Here is a 27,191-nt window from a genome sequence, read left to right on the forward strand (position 1 = left end):
ATTGATTCTATTTTATTTAATTTTATAAATTTCATTCCTCTCTTGTTACCATTTAATTTATAATCTATCAGACTCTAGGCTGACATAATGAATTATTTTTAAAGTATTTTATTTTATTTTAATTATTATATTAGTATCTTTATTATGTACAATACACACACAAAAATGTCTATACATATACGAATAATTTTTAGAAAAAAATAATTATTTTTAAATTTATAAATAATCTTATAATTCCAATTCATAATGAACAAATTACATTTTAGGATTTCAATAAGTAATGTATAATATATAACACCCCAAAATTACATATAACTTTACAATATAAGTTATGTATCTTTCTATACAAACATTTTTGTGTACATTTTTGTGTGTGTATTGTACATAATAAAGATACTAATATAATAATTAAAATAAAATAAAATACTTTAAAAATAATTCATTATGTCAGCCTAGAGTCTGATAGATTATAAATTAAATGGTAACAAGAGAGGAATGAAATTTATAAAATTAAATAAAATAGAATCAATCCATATAACTTGAAATTTCTTAATTTATAAATAAAATTAAACTAATATAAAACTCAATCTAAATTCACTCTTAAAATCTATTAATAAAAATGTACAATACACACACAAAAATGTACAATTTTAATACATAATTAGGACTTATAAAAATACAAATATGTACAATTCATAGCTCAAAACAAAACTCTAAAGTCTTATCTCCTACACATGTACATGTATGAACACTTGCTCGTGTACATAGTACACTCATCGCAATTCAAACACAACATTTATACATGTTCACATAACATAAAATCAAACAATTTTATCAAATAACATGAGAAATTGAAACTTATGACCATGTTCCCTTCACATTTAGATCTTCTAGCTAAGGGTACTATTGATCCCTTACCTGAAACTTTTTACTTTGATTGAAATTCTATCTCAAACAGGCCACTCCAAAATTTAGAAATCTAGAGCAAATTATCCAAACATGAGATATTGGAGAAAGATGGAGAAAATAAAAATAAAATAAAAATTGAGAGGCTTATATTTTTTTTACGGCCATTACATATTGTGACACAATTTTTTATTTCATAATTTTTAAAAATTAAAATTAAATTCAAAAATGAAAATGAAAAATAATATCGAAAGATATAAAATATTATGAACATTTTCCCTTAAAACAATGTTGGTGAAGTAAAATATCCTAAAACATTTAAAAAGAAAAACTCCTATAAAAGAATAATTCCTTTAAACCTTTCATTCAATATGTTTAATCGATATACAAATAGTTATTCTAATTTTGCGAACAAGTTTTATCATAATTTCATTTAGGCATCAAAACTTGTATTTCAGATTTATTTACCATGTTATATTTTATCCAGACTATCTATAATATATTTCCTTCATATTTTTTGAAGTATATATTTTTTTAGAGAGATAAAAAAATTATAATAATAGTTTTATTTTAATAAAATAATTACGAGATTTTCTATTCTACCAGTCTTTATTTATACATTTATTAAATGAATATGTGTAAACTAATTAAATATTAAATAAAATATTTAAAACAGTTAAAAATTAATACCATCTTAAAATTTGAAAATAATAAATAAATAAAACTATTTTTTTATTCTGTCCTTTAAGCAAAAATAGAGGGAGTAATAAATAAGAATAAACGTGTAGAGAAAACAATAGTACATGAAATGCATCTTATTGATTGATCTTCACATTTTACTAGACTATTTTTCTTTTTCTTTTTTCATTTTAGCATATATTTTTTTTCTTTTCCACCATTTTTTAAACCACTCACTATTTTCATTCATACTCTTATATCAAATTAGTCACAAATAACTATTTTTTAAATCACCCACAAAAGCACCAATGCTTGCAAACAATGTACCATCCAACTTCATAAAAAGTCACAAATGAAAGCTGATATAATGGATTCCCATGAAGCTCTTGAGAATCATCACCATTAATTAAGTAACTAAAAGTGGTTTAAATTATTATTTTTTATGTAAATTTCACACAAATCACCATCTTGAAAAAAATGAGATGAATAAAAAGTGTACACAAAACAAACACAAAAATAGCAAAACTCCCGACACATAACTTTGTTTAAAAAATCTTAATGAAAAACTTAAAAACATTTGCACAAAAATACACTTTCAATAAGACTATATCTATCTTTTAATTATGGATACAACTTTTTAAAACCAACTTCTAGCTATAATTCTTGTTTAGCTTTTGACTTCATAATTAGGAGTTTTTGTCAGTTTCGTACTTTTGTTTTATTTGATTGAACATTTGATGATGTTAATTTTGCATACTGAAAGTTGATAAAAAAAAGTATAAGAGATTGTGTTTACATCACAATATATTATTTTTAATATTATTACATTTAATTTAAAATATATTAATATTAACATTGTATGGAAATAAATTTTAGAATTAAAAATGTATATAACTCTAATAAAATCTTTATTAAGACAAATAGTATTATTTTAAATATAATATAATATGATATTAAATTATATAGATATTAAGGAGTTGTAATACAGATGTATAGTTATTTTAAATAATTAATTTTTAAAACAATGCAGAACATTATATTTGATGAATTGGAATTTATCTGTAATTAGTAAATTAGAACGAGTTATAACAATTCTAATATAGTTTTTTTAATAGGTAAGAAGTATATTATTAAAATGTCTACAAATGTTAAAATTTTATAGTTGTGGGAAGTAACAAACAATAAAATATGAAGTATGTTCTTCAACGTATTTTATCTTTTTAAATATATTATTTCCCTTATTAAATTATATACAACTTTATTATATGATCAATTAATTATTGATATAAATATTAACTTGAAAGACTGTATAATATTAATTAAGATTTATATGATATGACAATAGACAACTAATTCGTGTTTATCAAATACATCTTTCACTATAAGAAGAGAACTTGACTTTAATGAATTCATCTAAACTCTGAACTATAACATTGACATTTATCATGGGATAAAGTAAAACTTTTCATGCCTCCACAAGACAACAATGTTATGATATGTGTCCCATTGAAACATGAATAACTAAATCCTTAATCATCAAAACAAAAAGAGTCTCTTCCTTTACTTTTCCTTCGATACTTTGCTAAGAAAAATCACCTGGAAAAGGGTTAGAAAATTTTGTAAACCATAAACTTTAAACCTTAAACCCTAAAAAAAGAAAATATATTATTAAAATCAGTTTTGACCCAATTCCAAATTTTTAACTTTATTGTACTTATAACTATTTTAGAAATTATTTGTTTTTACATTTTTATAAAACTATATGGACCACAACATTATAACTATATTGTCCTTTATGTTTTATTCAATTTAAAATCTTTTTGTGCTAACAAAATTTATCTTGAAGGTTATATAGTAAAGCATGCAAGAAACCTACAAGATAGTATTATCCTTGTCAGACTTTGTATGAGAAATGACAATTAAACAAAAGATGGTTAGATGATTTTGTGTGAGCACTTAATGTTCATATCTTTAGTGTTAATATAACTCTTAAGCATTGATGATTGAATGCGTGAAAAAAGGTTATGTACCCTATACGAGTTTCCTTCAATATGTATATCACATTCTTTTCCTTTGATCATTCATAAATATTTAATTATCGTTTATTCGACCTCACTTCTTGGATATTTTTATTAAGGTATAAGATAACTCAACCTCTTAGTCTTAGAGGTATATTCCAAATCAACTGGCACAACCTTGTATTATCTTTCCACCCGCTTGTTTATGCCATAGGATGTTGTTGCATGTTTGATAACTTAAACAACTTATGAAACTTACACTAAATTGTTACTTCTCTACTTCACATTTTTCAAATTCAAATTTAAAATCTAACCTAATTTTCCTTCTTACTTTGTCAATGAACTTAGGAAGTTTGTATCTCGTGAATTCATTTAGGCTTAGAGATGTCGGAGAAGAAACTACACAAGATCCTTTTACTACTACTAAAACATTTTTCAATTAATGCATAACAAATTAGGGTTGTTGGGATATAGTGACACAATGTTGTAAAGTTGCAACCATCATTTTAATGAATTTAGCTATCTAGGCATATAATTGGTTAGAGGTGGATGTGAAGGTTTAATCACTATATCTTAATACAATAAAAACTTAAATTGGGAAATCATAATATAAAAACACGATCTTAGCATAATCATAACAACAATGTAAACAAAAATGTGAGTTAATATTTTATCAAACAAATTATACAAGTTTTTTTTTAATAATCATAATAGTTAAAAGTCTTAAATAACACCAAACCTTCTCATAAACACTTTCACCAATTAAATAACTATTGAGTGCTTCCAAAAGACCAACATTATGTTAGGACATAAATACTAACACTAAGTTAGGACATAAAGACTAACACTTATCCATAACTCTAGAAGTCCATTAATTTAATCCTTATCTGGTATAAATAATTTAACAACCTCAAATGACATAGTGATTTCTAACTTGTAGTTGAATATTGGTAACTTTCACCATTAACTTAATATATAAAACCTCTATCGACTCTTCACCATATTATACCTTCATTTATTTAACGCAATGTATCATTAGAATATTGATATCTCAATAAATTCTTTAGCTTAATGCTTAAAACATTGATATCTCAATCAATTCTTTAGCTTAATACTTACATCACATCTCAACCATACATCTTTGATAGTTATTGATTTACTTATCCAAAGAATGCTTGCCTACCAAATCTTGACTTGATAATGAATCTACTTCTAAAATTCTTAAAATTCCAAACACATAGTAAACACAAAAAACAATAAAACATCTTAATCAAATGATGATTTTGATGAAAAACCATATCACACAACTTTTGAGAATCTAAAACTTCAACCTACAATTAGAAAAGTCTAAAAAAATAAGTTATGAAGTATAAATAAATTTATAAAAAAAATTAATCGGTTAGAAGTAATACTTACTTTGTCATCTATTCATATGTGTTGTTTGATCGAAAAAAAAAAGGCGAGAACCAGATCCAAAATAATAGAAAGAAGTCAAAGACAATTTTTTTAAAAAATTAAAAATTATAATTTTTTTAGATAAATAACTAAATAGTTAAAATTATAATTTATATTCAGCATAAAAATATAATTTTAACTCTTATTTAATTTTTAAAGAAATATATCTATTAAACTAAAAAAACATATTAAACAAGTTAATTAAGATATTATAAATTTGTAAATACCTTAAGATATATATTGTTCACAATTCACTTAAATGTGGCAACAACTTCAATTAGGAAGAAAAAACTAATTTAGTAAGTTTTGTTAAAATATTTTTAAATTATTATTAATTAAAAATAACAATGCATCACGACGGATATATTTTTCACAAATATAAAATATAATTTATACATTCAAAAGATTTATTTATTACCAAGAAAAGCTATTTATTTGATAAAGATAAATATCACTACTCTTGAAAAAAATATGTTTGAATAATGTGTGTACAATTCATGATAAGCGTAAGGATCTAGAAAATAACTTTAGAATAGAAATGATACATTTTAAATGACAATTGAATATTTTATTATTTAAGTGAAAAGAGTATATAAATAGAAAATTAAGTTTTTCAGGTTTCATTTTAAAAGAATCACCTTCTTTCTAAAACTTTTATTTTCCTTTCCTTTACATTCTATCTAAAATTCTGACTTCCTCGCTCATCAAATTGACGAGTCCGCCATTGGACTCCTGACAACAAAAACTACAAGATTGTCTGATCAAAATCTCTCATAGAGTAAGTTAATTTTTGCTATTTTTCTTTGAGTCAAATGTTGAACTTGTTAGGTTTGTCTTAGTTTAGGCTTTGCACGTGACACTTTTAGCTTCAAGAATATTCTCTTTAGCTCAGAGTCCTAGTCATAGAGTTAGATTTTTTATCAAGATTTTGTGGTGTAGGTTAAGTTACCATTGAACTTTTGAGGATTGAAGCTCTTATTGAGCACCTACTCAAACTCATGTAAGGGAATCTAGTTTAAATTTTCAAATAGAACCCTAGGTTAAAAGATCTGGATGTGGGGTGACGTGGTCATGAGTCTTAAATTTTCTTGTAGTGTTGTTTGTATTTATGTTGATTCTGATGTGAATCTAGTTATTTGATGTGTTTTGATTGAGATTGGAAGTGTTTGAATGATAGTATAAATTAGTTGAATTGTTTTATGATATAATTGAATTTAAAAATTTTGTGAGTATTGGTTATTGATTTTGATTTAGAAATGTTAAATATATGTGATATTACATATAGATAAATTAACTTTATTAGAATTACTATCCAACTATGAGAATGAAAATTTAATTATTTTTGGTCCAATATGTTTCAGTATGAAAAAAATTGTTGAAAAACTTGAATTGTATCAGTTTTATGTAGTTTTAATGTGCACATCTCTCTCAAACGAGGTAATTAAGTTTAGGCAAATTATTATCGCTCGAGCTAACTTGAGATAGTGAGTTCCATACTTATTTCTGCTCAATCGAGAGGGAATCTCGCTTAGATGAGACCAAATTTCGTCCAAACAAGAGGGAATCTCGCTCAAGCGAAAATTGAGTGAACTTTGGGGTGCTCTTGGGTTGATTTTCGCTCAAGAGAGACACACTCTCACTCAAACGAGATTATTTTTGCTCAAGCTAAAAAATAAATAAAAAAAAACTTAATTTTTCCCCTATGGAAGTCTAGTTTATTATATTTTTTTATTGTTATTGAGTATATTTTTTTTATTTAATTATGTGATTAAAAGTAAGTATTTATGCATTTATGTGAAATTTGTGATATATATTGAATTGTTTGGAAGTTTAAACTTTAACGTGATTTAATGGTGTATTGATGCGTTAAATGGAGTATACAATGATGTAAAAATATGATCGAGACATAATATTTTCAGGAAAGAAAATATCGTGTTAAGATTTTTAGAAGAGTGTATTGATTTGTGATGTATTAAGAAAAATGACGATTCTGACTCTACTAATATCTTAGAATCATATAAAGGAAAAGTACCAGATGGTGAGAGAGAGTTGAATGAGGTTCATGTGATTCTATTTGGGGTGTGAAAAAAACATGGTCTTTCAGGTCATATGAATTAACCATGTCATATGAGAAAGTTGTGGTTGAAGTATTTTTATGTGCATGACTGTGTGGTTTCACAACTGATAGTATGACATGTGCATGTCTCTGAGTGTTAATTTTAATACATTGGTCTTCCAAAAGTAGAGTCAAGTGTCTATGTGTTGTGGTTTAGTAGAAGTTTGACATGAGAAAGATGAATTATGAATTTTATAGACACTTGATTTTTTTGTGAAAAAATATGAGGATTGATGCAATTATGCTTGTTAATTTACATTATATTTATGTTTAAAATTTTAAAAATAACTAGCTTACTATGTTGTTCGTTTTGTTTTTCTGATCTGTAATGATCGTGTATTTACATAGGAGCATGTTATGCTACAAGTGAGAGAGATGCGCATTTACACGGAACATCTGATGCTACATGTGAGAGAGCTCCGCACTGAACTAAGAAAATATTTGGTTTTATTGAGTATTTTTGTTTGATATGTGTATATATTAAAATCGTTATGAGAAAAGATATATTTTGAAATACTATATAACAAATACGTATATTTATGTAAATATTTATTTAATCATCTTATAGATTTATATATGATAAATATAACGATGTTATCTAAACTTCATATAAAAATAAACTTTTAGTTTTCAATTTTAATTGTAATAGAATTAGTATAGATAAAATTAAATTATTTGTATGCGTGTCTAAGTAAATTAATATTTTTTTAATAAAAACATAATGTTAAAAGTAAATTATTGAATGAAAAAATGACAAAATTATCTTTTTGTATTGAATAATGAATATATTATTAATTGAATTATGTAAACATATAATTATTTTACTTTAATGATATCTCAATTATATTTTCCATTTTTAGTATTGAACTAATTATAATTAATAATAAGAACTAAAAAAAATATAGTTAGAAAATGTCACAGTTTAAAACAATAAATATTATTGAATAGTCAAAAATAGACGAAATCATATTTTCAAAAAGGTTAAAAACACATTTGAATATTTATTTTATAAAATACGTATACTAAAATACTAGTTATTAGCCATGGATAGAATCAAAAGTTATTTTTTTTAAATGTAGAAGAAATAGCAAATAATAAATATTTTTAATTTTACTCTGCTTGTTAAATATTTAATTAATAGTAAACATCGACATATTCATGTTTTTTCGTTGTAAATAAATTCTCTGAACATGTTTATACAATATAATAAATTAATAGAAATTTAATTTCCAAGCACAGGTGCAAAAACTTTTATAGAGTTATCTGTAATTATGCAATGCATGCCAACTTTGTTTATTATTAATCTTTATAAAGAATTTTGACAAACCATATTTAATATTTTTTATTAGTTCAAAGACTTTTACATTATTAACTAATTAAAATAAATTTAATCGTAAGAAATCTTAAAAATAATAATTTTATTATTTTTTCTAGTAATTATAATTTTAGTCACATTTTTAGCGGATGAGTTTTAAATTAAAACATAAATGGTTGTTTTTGAGAAAAGAATACAATTTTTTCATGTTATGCTTTTGAAAATAAGTGGAATACTTAATGTAATAAGGATCATTAATGAATATATCAATATTCTGTAAAAGAAAAAAAAATCTCAAAATAACTTGTGCCTATACATAAGCTTTCTGAATCTTATCCTATTATACTGTAGAAAAAGGAAATATATTAAAAGTATAAATTAATAAAAAATTATTTAATTTTCTAAAAAACATTTGTTTATATATGATGGACCATTTAAAGTGAGAACATCAAATTATAGAAAAGAAAATGTTTTAATGAATTTCCCTTTTTATATTTTTCTTTAAAAAAAAGTATGACAAAAAATATACGAAGGGATCTGTATTACGCGAAGAGACATACGAAGGTGTCACCGGAAAAGTACGGAGAGAAATTAGGATTTTAATTGCTCTTAATAAATTAATTGGAAAAACTAACGGACCATAATTTCCCACGCGTTCCGTTTCGCGTGGGTTCCACTCGCCGCCGTCCAGAGCCGTGGTTGTGAATTTGAATCCGTTTCGTTTGGTCACGCTTAGGTATATCTATGCTTTATACTCGCTATTAAAGAGGAAAATACGGAGTTACCCCCAGTAGGCAACAAGTTTACGTTTTTGTCACCTTTTAAAAAAAATTAAAATGACGAAAATATCCTTAGACGGAAATTACTTAACGGTGGCCGGTGGAAACTCCGGCGGCGAGATGCGATCCATGTTTTCCTATAAAAGCCCGTCACCAGACCCTCTCTTTCCCTCATCAAATTGCATTCTCTTTGTCTTTCTCTTTCTATACTCTCTCTCTCTAAATTGCACCTATAGAGCGACCCTCTTCTATCTTTCTCTCTCTACATCGGTTCCTCTCTTTCTCTTTCTCTCTCTATAAATCGCCCCCTTCTGTGCGGAGTGAGAAGAGGTAAATTCTCTCTCTCCAGGACTAATTAATTTAATTTTCTATTTTTTAATATTTAAAAAATTGGGGTGGTGTGGGTTGTTGATAATTTCAGTAGTGGAAATCTGGGAGGGTAAAGAATCAGTAAAAGATTATGATAGTGAATGAGGAAATCAGGGTTGACTGTTTATTTTGATTTGTGCATTATTTGGTTTGATGGTTTGTGATTGGGAGAATGGAGGACAACTGGTTTGATCTCTGAACGTGGGGTGTCTGTGAGGATAAGATCTTGGTTAAGGGGTGTTTGGGAATTTGGAATCTTGGTGGATGGGGACGTTGGTTAAGGTACTCACTTGGTTTTGGTTATTGAAACCCTAGATATGATGATTAGGTCACTCGGTGGATGGAGTTTTGTGGTTCCACGTTAAGTGTTTTGATTTAGGTTTTGGGACGACAAATTAGTGGTCATTTGATCTGGGGTGGTGTGAGTTCAGGACTGTTTCTTCTGCTTGTATTTTGCTGGGCTGGGTCTAATTTGACCCTTGTCATCTGATTCTCGAAAGGAGTTCTGTTGATAGGTGGATTGGTGGGCATTGGATGGTTTCTTGAAGATTGGCTTTTGGGGTGTTCTTACTGCTAAGTTTTGTTTTTAAGTTGTTTGTGGTGTTAGGTTTTGATTTGCTATTGGGGATATCTGACTCTGTTGTTCTATGTGGATCTTTTGTTTGTTTAATTTTCATCATCAATTATATGCACAGTGATCAACCTATACTTGTACACAAGTCGTCACTAGCTACAAAAATTGATAAATTGTAGATTTCCTTCTGTCTGTTTGTATAATTGTCTGTTTGGGTTTGGGGTAGTTGTCAGACATAGATTATTGTGATTATCTTCGGTTATATTGCATCCAGGTTGTATGTGCTTTTACTTGTTGTGTAAACTCCCATGTTGCTGCTTGTTACCTGACACTTTGAGGTAGTATAATTCATACCTCGAGTCTTACAGTTTGTACCTTTCGATTTGCAGGTGCACTGTCTGTCCTCATTGTGGGCATGTCATGGATATTGTCTCTTAAAAAAAATAAAGGCATCCTTTCTGTTCAACAATTTATTCTGAGTCTAGTTTGTATCCTTATGCATATGAGATGGGCTCTCGAGGAAGGCCATTATTTGATCTCAATGAACCGCCTGCAGAGGATAATGATGATAGAGATGGTATTGTCTGCATCCAGCCCCAAAAGACACACCCATCGACAAATCCCCATGCTTCTGATTTATTTCCAACATCAACTGCTGCCCAAGGAATAATAAATAATCATGCTTTTTCACATGCCTCATCTGTCTCTGGATTTCAACCTTTTGTTCGGCCTAAATCCACTGGTGTGCCTGAATCAGATGCTGAATTGAAGAGAGTAGGAGATCAGGACACAAAGGTTTCCTCCAAGTCAAGTAAAGATGAAGATGTGAAAGTTATGGATTCACGGATACTAAGTTCAACAAATGCCCAATCTACTGAGAGGGAAGAAGGGGAATGGTCTGATGAGGACGTTTTTGCTAATGCAAATGGAGGTAATAATCCTAATGCAAATGGAGGTAATAATCCTAATGCAAATGGGGGTAATAATGCTAATGCAAATATAGGTAATAATTTGCCACAACGAGGTCAAGCTTCAGAAGAGCTAGCAACATCTGGAATGGTGGATGTGAGTGTTGTGGTTGCGTCTGACAGTAAACCTAGAAATATTAAGAGTTCTGATAGTATAAATGATGAAAGGGGTAGTCATGCTTCTATAGGTCTAGAATCAAATTCGAGTGAGCAGAAAAACAATAGTATTCCAAATTCAGAAAGCAATATAAAAAGTGAAACCTCTAGTGATGCACTGGAGGAACCCACTTTAGTTCCCAAGCAAAAAGAAGTGAAAGGTATTGAAGCAAGTCATGCACTTAGGTGTGCAAATAATCCAGGTAAGAGGAAGATTGACCAACGTAAAGAGGAAATGTTGGGAAAGAAACGAAATAGACAGACAATGTTTCTTAACTTAGAAGATGTTAAGCAAGCAGGTCCTATTAAAACCTCAACCCCTAGAAGGCAAACTTTCTCATCATCATCTGTTGTTAGTCGAACAATAAAGGAAGTCCGCACTATTCCCGCACAAGTTGAGCGTGTTGGAATAGCTAAGGATCAGAAGCTCACTGATACATCTTCTGGTGAAGGTGGCAACCATGCTGAAGCACAAGAACCTAAATCTTCTGATTGTAATGGCGATACTTCTGGACCACTTGTTAGATCCAGGAGGTTAAACAGTGAGGCAGAACCTTCTGCAGAGGCCAATTTGCCACCAATTCCAAGACAGGGTTCATGGAAACAATTGACAGATTCGAGGCAGCAGAAGAACGCACTCCATTCTAATAGGAAGTTGGGACTGAGTAGTCAAAGTTCTAATGATGTTAAATTAGGAAACAAGAAACATCTTTCTATCAAGAAGCAGGCTCCTATCAGCAGCCAGTCCCAGGACACCTCTGTTGAGCGCCTTATACGGGAGGTGACCAGTGAAAAGTTTTGGCATCACCCAGGTATCAAGTAATTGTATTATTACCATAGTGCAGATATATACTATTATTGCTAAGCTTTATGGTTTCTTTGGATTTGATTCACTTGATTCTTTGCACTCGAGTGGTTTCTGATTCTTCAACTTGTTGCTCCCTTCCTCCAGTTATCACACTGTGAGATTCATAACACTGGAGAGACATGCAAAGGTGATGACAGTTGTTTTTGGAATGAAATTTGATATTGATTTGATAGCTTCCTCTGGTTTACATGAATTCTTTATGTAATCCAGTTGCCATCATATGCCTCTTTTGTGTTATGGTTCTCAAGTTGTCTTGTTTCTTGAGAGAGATTGAAAGATAACCGGTGGAAGGGAAACTTGGAGCTTTACTTCAATTCAGTATTTTGACTATTATCTGCACTATTGTTCTATTTTCTCTACTCTAATTGCTGATTTTATCCAATATGTTGGATTGTTTTGTTTTGTTTTCTGTGATTTGGATTTTATGAATGGTTTTTCTAAATGCAAAATATTCATGTTGTCTCAATTTTGTCACCCATAGTTTTAGATTCTTTAAAAGGATAATGACAGTTATTTGACCATTTTCAAAGCAAAGTTGGTCAACTGTTAGATTGTTAGTGTTATCCTACAAAATATACATACTGTAGAGAAGGATTCCTCACATGTTCTTAATTAGAAATTGTTATCTTTCCATTCAAATACAAGGTTGTTTATTAGAATGTCATTTCATCGATATTAGGATCTTTGGCTATTGTGGATGGAAGTATGGCAGTACCACTGAACAATTTGACTGTAGCTTAAATAATCTAACATTTTATTTTCACCTTCTGTTATTCTTTATGTAATAAAACTTGTAGACAATTTTCTCATACGTGAATTATTGTGATCAGATGAGCAAACAAATGAAAAAACATGTATCAATCATTGTTTCATGTAGATGTTTCCTATTATTTGTAGGTTAAGGCTTTATCTTGTAGTATGTGCTTTTTGATTTAAGCTTGAACGCATTTGCTTCTAGTAAATGAATTGATCTTCATTCTTCATTTGTCTCTGTATCATCAATACAGATATATCCTTTGGTTCCTTTTGAAATTATTGTTTATTTATTTGTTGGTAACTAATTTAAGATCCTGTGATTCAGAGGAGACTGAGCTTCAGTGTGTTCCTGGACGGTTTGAATCAGTGGAAGAGTATGTTAGAGTATTTGAGCCTTTGCTTTTTGAGGAATGCCGTGCTCAACTTTATAGTACTTGGGAAGAATCAACTGAAACAGTGTCAAGGGATACTCATATTATGGTGCGTGTGAAGGCGAATGAGTCAAGGGAAAGAGGTACATCTTGTAACTTTCAGTGCTTGTTTTGTGTTAGATATATATTTTACATCTTTTGCTCAGCAGTTTCACTGCTGTAAACTGATACATGCTGCATTATTTTAAACACTCCATCTGTATAATGGAAACTGTCTCCTAAGTTCATGGAATTTAATTTTCTCTTTTCCTGCTTGTAAATATGTTTGTATCCTTACAAACCGTGTTTCATGCTTTATCTCTGTAACTTCAACAAACAAATATGTAGTCCCTTACTTTCCTGCTTCTTATTGCTTTTGTTTTTTTAATCTGTGGGTTTAATTTATTTGAATCTCTGTTTAGGATGGTATGATGTTAAAGTTCTTCCAGTACATGAGTTCAAATGGTCATTTAAGGAGGGCGATGTTGCAATTCTTTCATCCCCCAGGCCTGGATCAGGTTTGTTGTCAAATATCTAGTACAGTATAGTCAGTTCTATTTTTTTTTTGTGTTCAGTTGGGTTAATAGTTTCATTATGCTAGCAGTTAGATCCAAGCAGAACAGTTCATCTGTAGCTCAGGATGACGGGGAATCAGAAGTCACTGGACGAGTGGTTGGTACAGTTAGGCGTCACATACCTATTGATACCCGTGATCCTCCTGGTGCAATTCTTCATTACTATGTTGGAGACTCTTATGATCCCAGCAGGCAAGTGTTTGTTAGAATTTTCCCAATTGAGTTTTCTTTATAATGAATGTGTTGCTATGTACTTTTTTGGTTCCAATATTCATCGCAAATATAATTGGTCTTTCCTGTAGGGTTGATGATGATCATATCATAAGAAAGCTTCTAAGTGGAAGCATCTGGTACCTCACTGTTCTCGGTTCTCTTGCTACCACACAAAGGGAGTATGTTGCCCTACATGCATTTCGTCGATTAAATTTGCAGGTATATGCTGAAAATTATTCTGATGTAAAGTAGTGTTGCGGGATTTCAATTCTAACTACTTTTACTTTTCAGATGCAAACTGCAATCCTTCAGCCTAGTCCTGAACACTTCCCTAAATATGAGCAACAGACCCCTGCCATGCCTGAATGCTTCACTCAGAACTTTGTTGAGTATCTGCGTAGGACCTTCAATGAACCCCAGTTAGCAGCAATCCAATGGGCAGCTACGCATACAGCTGCTGGCACAAGTAGTGGATCAACAAAAAGGCAAGAACCTTGGCCATTTACCCTCGTTCAAGGACCTCCAGGAACAGGAAAAACACATACAGTGTGGGGAATGTTGAATGTCATTCACCTTGTTCAGTATCAGCACTACTACACCTCTTTGCTAAAGCATGTAGCCCCTGAGAGCTACAAGCAAGTCAATGAGATTAATTCTGATCATATCCCCACTGGATCTATTGATGAAGTTCTTCAAAACATGGACCAGAATCTCTTGCGAACCTTACCTAAACTGGTCCCAAAACCTAGAATGTTAGTCTGTGCTCCGTCTAATGCTGCCACTGATGAGCTTCTTGCCCGTGTTCTTGATCGTGGATTTATTGATGGGGAGATGAAAGTTTATCGACCTGATGTAGCTCGAGTTGGGGTTGATTCTCAGACACGTGCTGCCCAAGCAGTTTCTGTCGAGCGCAGAACTGAACAGCTTTTAATCAAGAGTCGAGAAGAAATTATGGGATGGATGCACCAGTTAAAGAATCGCGAGGCGCAGTTGACTCAGCAGTTGCATTGTCTTCATAGAGAACTTAATGCAGCTGCTGCTGCTGTTCGTTCCCAAGGGTCTGTTGGTGTTGATCCTGACCTTCTCATGGCCCGAGATCAGAATCGAGATGCTTTGCTGCAGAACCTTGCTGCAGTTGTTGAAAATCGGGACAAGGTTCTGGTTGAGATGTCTCGCCTAGCCCTTCTTGAAAGTAGGTTTCGACCTGGTAGTGGATTTAATTTGGAAGAGGCCCGTGCTAGTTTGGAGGCCAGTTTTGCAAATGAAGCAGAGATTGTTTTCACTACAGTTTCTAGCAGTGGCCGTAAGTTGTTTTCTCGCCTTTCCCATGGTTTTGATATGGTGGTCATTGATGAGGCAGCCCAAGCCAGTGAGGTGGCAATTCTGCCTCCCCTCTCTCTTGGTGCAGCTCGTTGTGTCCTTGTTGGAGATCCTCAACAGCTTCCCGCTACAGTTATAAGCAAGGCTGCTGGAACATTGATGTACAGTAGGAGTCTTTTCGAAAGGTTCCAACAAGCAGGTTGCCCGACAATGTTGTTGTCTGTGCAGTACAGAATGCACCCTCATATTCGGGATTTCCCTTCTAGGTACTTCTATCAGGGGCGCCTTACTGATAGTGAAAGTGTCGTTAAACTGCCTGACGAGCCATACTACAAGGACCCTTTACTTAAACCTTATATATTCTATGATATCAGACATGGGCGCGAATCTCACAGAGGTGGATCAGTCTCTTATCAAAACATACATGAAGCACAATTTTGTCTCAGATTGTATGAGCATGTTCAGAAAACGGTCAAGTCTTTGGGTGTAGGAAAAATTACTGTTGGCATAATTACTCCTTATAAGCTGCAGTTGAAATGCCTCCAGCGTGAGTTTGACGAAGTGTTAAATTCAGAAGAAGGGAAAGATCTATATATCAATACCGTAGATGCCTTCCAAGGTCAAGAACGGGATGTCATTATAATGTCTTGTGTGCGTGCATCTAGTCATGGTGTTGGCTTTGTTGCAGATATTCGGCGGATGAATGTTGCCCTTACACGTGCAAGAAGGGCCCTCTGGGTATGGATACCATTCTAATGCATTCTTCTTCAGTGATAAATTTGTGTATTTATTAATTAGAAAAAACATGTTTTAATTGATAATATTATTGATAGTTTGTTACCATTGACAGGTCATGGGAAATGCGAATGCTCTGGTGCAATCTGAAGATTGGGCTGCATTGATTAATGATGCAAAATCTCGAAAATGCTATATGGACATGGACTCTCTTCCTAAAGACTTCCTGGTGTCCAAGGGACCTGTTTACACATCATTGCCCAAGCCTTCTTCAAATATGAGGGGCATGAGATCGGCTGGACCAAGATATAGATCAATGGATATGCATATGGAGTCCAGGTCGGGAGCACCATCTGAAGATGACGAGAATATGGGTGCTCCAATTGGCTCTAGAAACGGGAACCATCGCCAATCACGGTTTTCAATGGAGAATTCCTTCGATGATTTTGATCACGGGGGTGACAAATCCAGAGATTCTTGGCAGTATGGTATACAGAAGAAACAGAACTCATCTGGACCCATGGGAAAGAGAGACGTATAACCATTCCTTATCTGCAGATTCTTCTTCTGCATCACGCGGAGATTTGTGGATTGTTTGATTTCCTCAAACTGTGATCTCCCAGAGTCAAAAGCTTGTCTCGGCCGTGATATCGGGGCTTTCGGCAAAGCTGTATGAGCCACAAGATTCTCAGCCTTGGAAGAGGGAGGTGCATGCAATGGATGGATGTGTTGGACAGATGCTTGTGTTGGTTCTGACAAATTTGGGCACATAGCTGGGATGGGATTTGTGGGTTGAAGACTGCAGAGATTTGCCAACCCTTATTTATATGGAGTGAATGGATTGGAGACAACCCGCTGGAAAGCGGGGGGAATACTCAATTTTGTATCAGAACGACAGGAAAAAACATGATTTTAGGGATCTAAGGAGGCAGTTTGCTGTCAACTACTGACTTTGTACATAGATGGGTTCACAACATTTTTTTAGCAAATTGTTTGTGTTTCATCATTTCATGACAAACTCAAGTGTTTCACTTCCAAAGGAGAAGAAAGGAAATATAGGGGTTACCCATGTTCTTATGTTACTTTCCTATACACTGAAATCTGCTTGTATGAAAACTTCTATAATTTATTTATTAATTAATTTATTTTGTTGAAATCTTCTGTCTTGAGAAAGTTACATGAGTTACATCATACCAACATCAGCGTTTGTATACTGTATTTATGCTGATGGGGTGCTCTTGACATGCTGATAATGTCTGACTTTTCTAAATAACTATATCTGAATCAAAGGAGCACTTAATGATGGATTTTCCTTGGAAGAAAAGGGCTGAACCGATGAAAGGAAAAAATTGCAAATTGATAGTAGCAAGACCTGCGCCAGTAGCATTTGGGACAACTCAGAAGCAGTTGCTTATTACTTGGCTGGTAAACATTTGATGCAATTTAGTCAATGTTGGTAAGGTAAATGAAAGAAAATTCCTAGTTGAAGTGGCATAAATTTTTAATCATCTATATCATGGGTTCCCTATTTGCAGGACATGACATTGGGCAGATCCAGGTTGACTTGACTGAATTTCGCATTAAAGAAGCTTGGTAAATACACATTGGTTAGTTGTTTCTGAATACAAACATTAATAAACATTTATATTATTATTATTACCCATTACCCATACATTATATTTTGTAGTCAGGATATAAAATAGAAGGTATCAATGGCAGTAATATTTAGTATTTTCCCTCATTTCTACAGTATATGTATACAATAAATTAAGTAGATTAGCAGATAGAAAATGTAAATGAAATACAGAAATATTGGTGGTACAATATGGACAAGGGGCACGTGTTTGGAGTGACCTTATCTGGCGGCTACCTTATTATTTGTTAACGAGGTGACGGCACATGGCACGGCGCGTGCACCATCTTCAACTCCAATGTCACAAACCTATAAATTTTATAGGCTCCTTCATCTTCCTACTTCTGAATTTTAACGTTAGATTTTGAAGCATGCTATGGTGTCAAATATAATATTAATGCTTCTCTCTCTATCTCATTAGGTTGGCTGCATAATAATACACACTACTTTTTGGTTGCTATTGTGGACTAAGTTCTGTTGTTTGCATTCTTATCCAAATAATATCTATTTTTTTTCATACTTATTTTTAAAATAAAAAAATCAGTTTCAAACCAACCAAGTTCTTAATATGCTGAAGTGAATTGCATACATTGTATTGTATTGCACGTGAATTAGATCGAGATCTCAGTAAATTAGCAGCATGATTGAGAATCTTATACAGTTTAGCTTAAATATAATTAGAGATATTGTTGTGAATTTTCCCTATAAAAAATAATTTGTTGATTTGTCATTTATAAGATCCCCTGATTACATATTTTTTATTCCGTATTCCTCACGTGCAGAATCTAAATTTAAAAATCAAACAGAATGATCAGCAACTGAGAAAATCATGGCATGGAGGTACTTCCAAATTTCATGGCAGTGATCTAAGATCTTGAATGAATCAGAATCCTCATTCGGGTGTTGACTACTTCCATTTTATGATCCCATTTCTGTGGTATATATGCATCTGATTAAAATTCCTCTGTTCACATATGTTGAGAGATTTCTTTTGAAATGGACACTGTTGAACCCAAACCTTATGTGGACATTCAACATGTTGAATGTTCTGTAAAGGTATGTGTGATTCTAATTTAGTGAGAACAAATATTATACAACCTAAAATAGAGAATTTGACTTCTATAAAAGAACATCAATGATATTGATTCAACCAAAATAGATAAACTGAAAACTGTGTAATGCCTTTTTCATATATCACATTGAAGTTAATAAATATCTTTGAAAAGACAAAAAATTAAAAAAATAATAATGTGGCTCTAAACAGACGAGGTTCACTTTCGCCAGCGAAGCCTAAATATTTCTAAAATTTTCAAAATTCTAAATAAATACAAAATCTAAATGATTTAATATTTTACTCAATTAATTTTTTTGAATTACATTAAATTCTTAAATTATTCAAAATATTACTAAATAATAATTCTAAATAATTTAATATCCTACTTAAGTGAAAATTTGAAATAAATACAATTTCTAAAATATCCAAAAGTCCTACTAAATAAACACAAATCCTAACTTATTTTATGTCATACATAAATAAAATTTCAAAACTTTGTCTACCCTATTAGATCAAAAGGGTTGATTAGGTTGAATGTAGCTTCTAGCAGTATAACTTATTTGTTACTTCTTGCAGAAAAAACAACTTTAAGGGACCTCATGAGGGCTAAAAGTGAAGAAAACTCTCATAAACCTTTTGGTGGTAAAGTCATTGTATTGGGAGGAGATTTTAGGTAGATATTTCCTATTGTAAAAAATGATTAAGATATGACATTGTGAAGACAACAATAAATTACTCTAAGTTATGAAAACATTGTAAAGTCTTGAAACTTACAAAGAATATAAGATTAAGCATTGAAAAATCAATGCAAACTATAATAGAAATAAAAGAGTTCGCTGATTGGATCCTTCATATTGGAGATGAAGATATGGACTTAAATGAGGTTGGAGAAGCAACTATTCAAATACCAAAAGACTTTTTAATTGAACATGTTGAACAACCTTTATTGCAATTGGTTGAATTTGTTTGTCCAGGCTACATGCAGAATCTGACCTCTGATAGATTTTTTTTTTATGAGGGTGCAATAGTGTATCCTACCACAGAATGTGTGGAACAAGTAAATCAATTTATCTTATCATTAATCCCTCGAGAAGAAGTTACTTATTTAAGTTCAGACAAATCTTGCGAATATGAAGAATAAGAAAATGCTCAAGTTGAGTGGTTTACAGTAGAATTTTTTAATGATATCAAATGTTGGGAATTCCTATCATTGTCTTAAATTAAAAGTTGGAGTTCCGGTAATGCTTCTAAAGAATATTGATAAAGTCAATGGACTTTGCAATGGAACAAGATTACAAGTAATTGACTTAGGGAAGAATGTTATTGGTGCCAAAGTTATTACTGAAAAAAATATTGGTGATAAAATATTTATTCCTAAAATGAACTTGACTCCTTCTGAATTAGGCCTGCCTTTTAAGTTTTAGATAAGACAATTTCCAATATTTTTGTGCTTTGATATGACAATAAATAAAATCCAAGGTCAAACGCTTAATTGACCTATATCTATCACGTTTAGTATTTACACACGGACAATTATATGTTGCGGTTTCTAGAGTGAAATCAAAGAAATGGTTGAAAATCTTGATTTTGGATGATAATGGAAATACAAGTAATTCATCTTCTAATGTGATTTAGAAAGAAATATTTGAAGATGTTTGTAACATATTGTTACAGCCATATATATCCCGTATGAACATTCTTTAATGAAAAAAATTGTTATTTCTCATGTGTTTGTTCTAATATATGAAGATCAATTTAACTTCATCTAAAGAGTTCATTTTGTTATGTAGAGTAATATTTTATTATTTTCATATTTAATATATTTAATTAATTAATTTTCTAACGTTACAGGTGAGAAAAACAAATTTAATAATAATTTAAATCTTCATGAAAATCTGATATTCTCCAACCATCATCATCTTGAATTGATCAATAATTTTGGTTATAATAATACTTTTGCTTTTGGTCAATTATCTATTTTTAGATTATTTAGTAATAATTGATTTAATTTTGATTTATAATTATGATAAACTTTACCATCATTCTTAATTCATTTAATTTTAACTTATAAATGATTTAATTCATTTAATTTTGATTTATAATTATGATAAACTTTACCATCATTCTTAATTCATTTAATTTTAACTTATAAATGATTGTATAACTAATATTATAATTTAATATATTACAGGTGAGAAAAACAAATTTAATGTAATATATATATATATATATATATATATATAATATGCAAATATCATATTTTAAAAAAATTCTCGTGCATTGCACGGGTATCACATTGAAGTTAATAAATATCTTTGAAAAGACAAAAAATTAAAAAATAATAATGTGGCTCTAAACAGACGAGGTTCACTTTGGCTAGTGAAGCCTAACCTAATATTCATAAAATGGGGTTTGTTTGATGGTGACCAATATAAATGCTATGCCACAATGAGTGTGAGAGGTGCTTACATATGGCAAAGAAATAACTTCTTGAACTAGGATCTTCAACAACTACAACAACTTTAATCTCTTTCTTCTCTTCTTTTACAATCAAATCAATACTCTTTTCATGAAAAATCTCTCCTACCTTATAAAAAATTATTTGACCTCAACTTGGTGAAGCAAACATCATTAAAAAAATGAAGAAATTGGTTCCCATAAAACAATTACATTGTTATTGGTTGAATGGAAAAGAATAATAAGAGATGGTCTTTTTTTGTTTATTATAAACATAGGTTCTATTGGTCATTGTTGATTTTGAGAGTTATGCTCATACATAGTCACTTTTTGCAAAATGATTGGGATATCTTTAAAAAATCTCACATTAATTCATGCTGAAAATATAATAATGAGAGAGTGAGTATGCTTTATTTATAGAGCTTAATGGAATTAACAAACATTTCTAGCAAACTAATGTTAATTAAGTAACATTTCTATAAAAAAAAACACTACTCTAACATTATATAAATGAATAAAGTTTAATGAGAATGAATTTAACAATGTGGATATTAAAAAATTAACCACAACAAATTATTGGTTTTTTAGATGAATTTCTAATAACTTGTTGCTATTTACAAACATAGTCTATTAGTTGAGGAAATGTTTCAATATAGCATTTCTTCAAGGATCTATGTGAATCAATAAAGTATCTAAAGAAATAAAAAACTAGAAGGGAGGACTTAAAAGAATTCCAACCACCTTTCAACTATGCTTGTGGCTATTACTTTGATTAAATACGCCCTACAAGAAAAAATTTGGAGAAACAAATATATATATTACTATTATTTATTTTTTAAATGAAATAAATAAAATGATAAAATATCATGAATTTAATGTTGTAATAATATTTTGTTTATCTTTTAAGAACATTGTATGGCTCTCTTAATTCAAAATACCATGTCTTTCTTTCCCTTCCCAAAACCTTAATTACTTTCAAACATGTCCTATTTTTTTATGTTGAGTGTTTTTTTACTCTTTTTGTTTTAAATAGTGTGCTCATTGGTACGCAATATTGTAGATTAGGTTACTTAGGACTGTTTTATTCAATTATATTTAAATGTTACGTTTGATTAAGAAGAGAGAAGACAATAATAGTTATATTAATTGATATTCTCAGACCATGTTTTTTTTTTTAAATAAAAAGTAAAATATTTGCTATCTTAAAAAAATATAGTAAAGTATTTCATATTTTTTCGTTATTAATAATAAGTAATAATTATACTTTAAAAAACATATAAACATATAAATATTTAAAGTATGAATTTTTTTCTTTCTGTTCTCATAGTTTCTTTTTACACTTTTATGGAAGGTGAAAAATATTAAAAATATTTTTCCACGAAGTTTTATGAGGAAAACTTTAGATTGAGTGGTTTGGGAAATTTTTGAATTATATAATCTCAAAATTATTTAAGTCAATCAATTTCTTTTTTACATTTTAAATTAGGTATCTTAATAAGACTCTTAATAAATATATCTCTCTCTCTCTCTCTTTTTTATAATATATTTTCTAAAACCTTCTAATTTAATCTCAATTTTAAACTTTTTTTCATTGCTTTCTAAACAATTTTATACTCACTCTCATTTTTGTTTCCCAAGCAAGGTTTTAGTTTACAAGTGTATTTTTGAAAATAAAACGTATGAGTTGAAATGATTTTTAATGCAATTTGTAATAACACTATTTCATTATTTTTTTTAAAACTAACAGTTTTTGCTGTTGAATTTAGCTTTTAGTTAAAAAGAAGAGACTTTTACTTAGATATTGATCATTGTTTATTATTACTCGTTTATTATTACTGTCATTATTATTATTATTATTATTATTAATTAATTGATGATAGTGTTACAAGTCTTTATCTCTAATTATTAAATTATTATTATTACTATTATTATTATATCTAGGTACATCTTCATTATTATTATCATTAATATTTGAAATGGACATAAGGCTTTTTAACTTTGTCATTATCCTATCATCATTTTCGGGGTGATAAAATGCAAGTGGCATAAACTATAATTTTTGTTACAATAAATTGATTAGAATAATTTAAGAAATATTTAATTACAAAAAGAAGTCGAATTGATTTCAATCAATTAAATATATAGAAGAGAATCCATTAAATTTTGAAAAATAATAAATAAATCATTAACCATCATTAATTGAAATGATAATTTAATCAAATCTATTTTTTATTTATTTTTTGATGATAAACTTACTTATTAATGAATTGGACGAGTGAAGGATTGATGGATTATTTTACCATCTTTCATGCTAACATCTTGGTATTATAACACTACTATGCAAATAAACTTTTAAACTAAGCTTAACAAAATATTAAATTTTAAAATAAAATAAAATAAAAAAACTAAAAATGATCTTACACTAAAATTATGTAAATGACATGTTGCATGTTACACATTACATGTGTGGTGTTGGCATAAGGCTTGAGTGTGGGGCAACTTGCAAGAGCAAACTTGTCTGTCCCCGTTAAGTGCTGCGCTGTTCAGTTTGTGCCCACAACACACACTCACTGCGGTTGTTGTTGATGTAAACGAGGTTTTTATTTTAACGCTATCATATCATCGATCATCTCTTCCCCTTGTTTTTTTCTCCATCATTTCAGGGTCTTTCTTCACTCCACATATTCCATTCTTTCTTTTTCCCCTCAAAATATCTCTTTTTCCTCTCAACCCCAACAAAATTCCAAACATTCCACCTCTCCTTTTCACGTCACTTACCACAACTGGGATGCTCCTCTTTCTCAAGGTAAGATCACGTTTCTGGGTTCTTCAAAAGTTTCCATCTTTTCGTTTCTGGGTCTGATGGGTCTGTTCGATTCATCCTTCAGCTGTGTTTAATCTAATTTAATTTAAATTGTGCAACTAAACCTATTATATATATTTATATTTATATGGGGTGGTGTTATTTTATTGGAAGGGGAAGACTTATTGTGGTATTGACTTGGCTTTTGGGATTCCCACTACTAGGGTGGTTAGGTGTTTGTTTGTGTTGTGTTGTGTGTCACTGTGTCCTCCTCTGTACCATCTTGATTTCATTGGTAACAGTAAAAGGAAAAGGTTCTTTCTTGTGGAAAAGGGTCCCTTGCTTTAGGGCAGTGAGAGAGAAAAGTATTTCTTCCTGATGATGTCTTTTGATGGGTCTGTGGAATCTTATGCAAACCCTTCCTTCCCTTTTCCTTGCTTGCTTAGGAGATAGAGGAAAGAATAGGTAAAATGTATGCGTGTTGTTGATAATTGTGTTTCCCAAAATTCCTGTTCCAACTGGGTCAACTTTTTAAATTGCTTTTCTCGTCTGCAATCAGGTAGATTAAGCATCCTATTCCTATCTGATTGTCTCTTGTATTTTAATTTTGTAAGAATTCTCACACACTTTTGTCTCTTTTTCTTCTTCATGTATTGATCAGAGTTTTTCGTTTTGGCTTTTCATTCACTTCTTGTTGTTTGTTATTATTGTTATTTTTTGCAGGATTACTAGTTAACTGAATCCTTGGTGTAATTGAGATGGACGGTGATATATTTGGAGGGCTAGGGAATTCAACTCAAGTCGATAGCAGGCTTTTACAGGTATTTCAGAAGAGCTTATTGCAAGCTCAAGATATTTTGAATCAGAACCGGTTGCTGATCAATGAGATAAACCAAAACCACGAGTCCAAGATGCCTGATAATCTAAGTAGAAATGTGGGTTTGATCAGAGAACTGAATAGCAATATCAGAAGGGTGGTTGATCTCTATGCAGATCTTTCTAACTCCTTTACCAAGTCCAGAGAAGCTTCTTCTGAAGGGGACTCCAGTGGGACTTTAAAGTCTGATGGAAAAGTCAACCAGAAGAGAATTAGATCCAGCTAATTGATTGAATTTGATCTTTCTTGCAATCAACAAGTTTATTCTGATTCTAGAAGGAATTTGTTCGGTAGAACTGAGTAACATCCTCTCAGGTTATTTTTGTGCCAAGTCTTCCATATTGGGTTTATGTTTAGAGGGCCAGAGATTTAGTTAATCATCTGATCTATGAAAGTAGCATCAATTTGAGGACCATACCATTGTGATTTTGTGTAACCCTGTTAGCTTGGTGAAATGAAGCATGTTCATGGACCATTTAGTCAAGTTTCCAAGCTTGAACTTCTTAGATCTCACTGATATTGATATTTAGTGATAAATTTTGGATAGTTATTCATTTGTTCTGCATGTTGATCATTTGGTGAGTTGTTGTTAGTTGATCTCCTTTTGGTTTTGTATTGGATATTTGATGCCTGAGATCCAATTACTAATTTACTGCCTGATTAATGCCATCATATGTTGATGATTGCGGTCTTTAACCAACACTCTGCAAGGATTAAAATCTAGTGATTTTATATGCTGATCTTTTATCACTTCAAAATGATTTGCTCATTTGTTTTCCTCAGATTCATCATGTCTGGGGAAACAAGAGCATGTTCAATAATACCGATGAATAACAACTTTGAGATATTGTTCTTCGTTATTTGTTTTGAGATGTTTGGTGGTGTTGAAAGAAAGCGACCATAGACGATTTACTCGATTCTGTTCACCAAACACGACCACGACTATTCTTTGTTCCTAATCACATGAAATATCATTGGAATTATTCGATATGAACACTTTTTTGGGTTTTGGGTGGACTTATAATGTAATCGACATGATGGTTGCGGTAAGAATACTAAAATAAGCAAAGGTGGCATTCTATCACTGCTGCAAATTGTTACTGATGATAGAAAATAATGATGGTTCTTTTGAGACTGTGGTCTATATTTGACTTGTGGTTCTTTTGTAAATATAACAATCTATACTAAGACAATTAAATGAGATTCTGTAGTTGTAGATCAGAATAACAACGATTAGTACTAAAAATAGCTGTTCATTTATACGACAATGATTTTCATTTAACTGTCATCATATAGGTCATTTTAAATCTTTCTTAGTTGTCTTGGAACATCACGAAGGTATTACGTTGTTGCCATTTTGCTATCATGCCGTGTGGATCTTACTATCATTGATTCTCACCTCCTGTTGGCATTGGTCATCAGTCCTTACCCATTGCTAACAGCTCCTCAACCACTGTCATTGCTCACTGTTCCTGGATTCATTTTCTTTTTCCTCTATTTTTTTTGTTTTAAAAAAAATTATATTTGTGGATGGATTGTTTTTGAGTTATTTTTGTTTATATATTTATTGTTGTAATGTTGAATTATTTGAATGTATTGGTATTGGGATAGTTCAGGTGTCACTAACAACTACTTGTCATATTCCTGACTTATCACACTACTGATTTTGTTCATTGTACAAAAGACCTCCAACGTATCTCAGACAAACAATGGAATGGTAATTATCATCTTTTTATGTACTTCCATTATATTAGTCTTTTCTAACTAGTGTTTTTTTTTTGTCTTATCAGTGTGTATTTCAGATATAATATTTTGAAGGGCAAACCAAGTGCAAGATCGCAAAAGTTGATATGGTTGCAACTCAAGGTTATTAATTTTGGTCCAAATATAGTTGTAGTTGTTTGCTTGTTTTTGGTTTGTTAATTAATTATGTTAATTATATCGGTATTGAATTTGAGTGCAATAAACAAATTGAAGGGTATGAGTGTGAATATTATCTAATGCAATGGAGACAACCATTTTTCAAGCCAATTGAAAGAGATTGGACTAAACTATTATTTAACTAATTCATAATTAAATAACCCATGTGTATTTTATGTACTAATTCAAGTTATTATTTGTTATAGTATTTCATGGATGTTCAACCATTTGATTTT

The 27,191-nt window shown here is 30.7% G+C and overlaps 2 protein-coding genes across 7 annotated transcripts; both read left to right on the forward strand.

Moving 5' to 3' along the window:
* The first annotated feature begins 9,435 nt into the window (after nucleotides 1-9,435).
* LOC137819761 (P-loop containing nucleoside triphosphate hydrolases superfamily protein) lies at nucleotides 9,436-17,367 on the forward strand. Of its 2 annotated transcripts, none has more exons than XM_068623741.2 (8): nucleotides 9,436-9,597; nucleotides 10,600-12,146; nucleotides 13,284-13,472; nucleotides 13,791-13,886; nucleotides 13,973-14,135; nucleotides 14,246-14,375; nucleotides 14,448-16,214; nucleotides 16,327-17,367. In XM_068623741.2, the coding sequence occupies exons 2-8, from the start codon at nucleotides 10,718-10,720 to the stop codon at nucleotides 16,750-16,752; spliced, it is 4,200 nt and encodes a 1,399-aa protein (XP_068479842.2). In that variant the 5' UTR covers nucleotides 9,436-9,597; nucleotides 10,600-10,717; the 3' UTR covers nucleotides 16,753-17,367. The 2 variants fall into 2 exon arrangements, with proteins under 2 accessions (XP_068479842.2, XP_068479841.2); XM_068623740.2 differs by having other exon boundaries at nucleotides 9,438-9,597; nucleotides 13,970-14,135.
* A 6,547-nt stretch (nucleotides 17,368-23,914) lies between these two features.
* Nucleotides 23,915-25,704, forward strand: ELF4-L4 (ELF4-like 4). 5 transcript variants are annotated; one of them, XM_090296738.1, is made up of 3 exons: nucleotides 23,915-24,161; nucleotides 24,718-24,767; nucleotides 24,882-25,704. In XM_090296738.1, the coding sequence occupies exon 3, from the start codon at nucleotides 24,917-24,919 to the stop codon at nucleotides 25,259-25,261; it is 345 nt and encodes a 114-aa protein (XP_090152864.1). In that variant the 5' UTR covers nucleotides 23,915-24,161; nucleotides 24,718-24,767; nucleotides 24,882-24,916; the 3' UTR covers nucleotides 25,262-25,704. The 5 variants fall into 5 exon arrangements, with proteins under 5 accessions (XP_090152864.1, XP_068478650.1, XP_068478652.1 ...); XM_068622551.2 differs by having other exon boundaries at nucleotides 24,159-24,623; XM_068622549.2 differs by lacking the exon at nucleotides 24,718-24,767 and having other exon boundaries at nucleotides 24,022-24,161.
* The last annotated feature ends 1,487 nt before the right edge of the window (nucleotides 25,705-27,191 follow it).

The sequence above is a fragment of the Phaseolus vulgaris genome, chromosome 10 (assembly GCF_051622355.1).
Source record: "Phaseolus vulgaris cultivar YP4 chromosome 10, ASM5162235v1, whole genome shotgun sequence".
NCBI classification, from domain to species: Eukaryota; Viridiplantae; Streptophyta; class Magnoliopsida; order Fabales; family Fabaceae; genus Phaseolus; species Phaseolus vulgaris.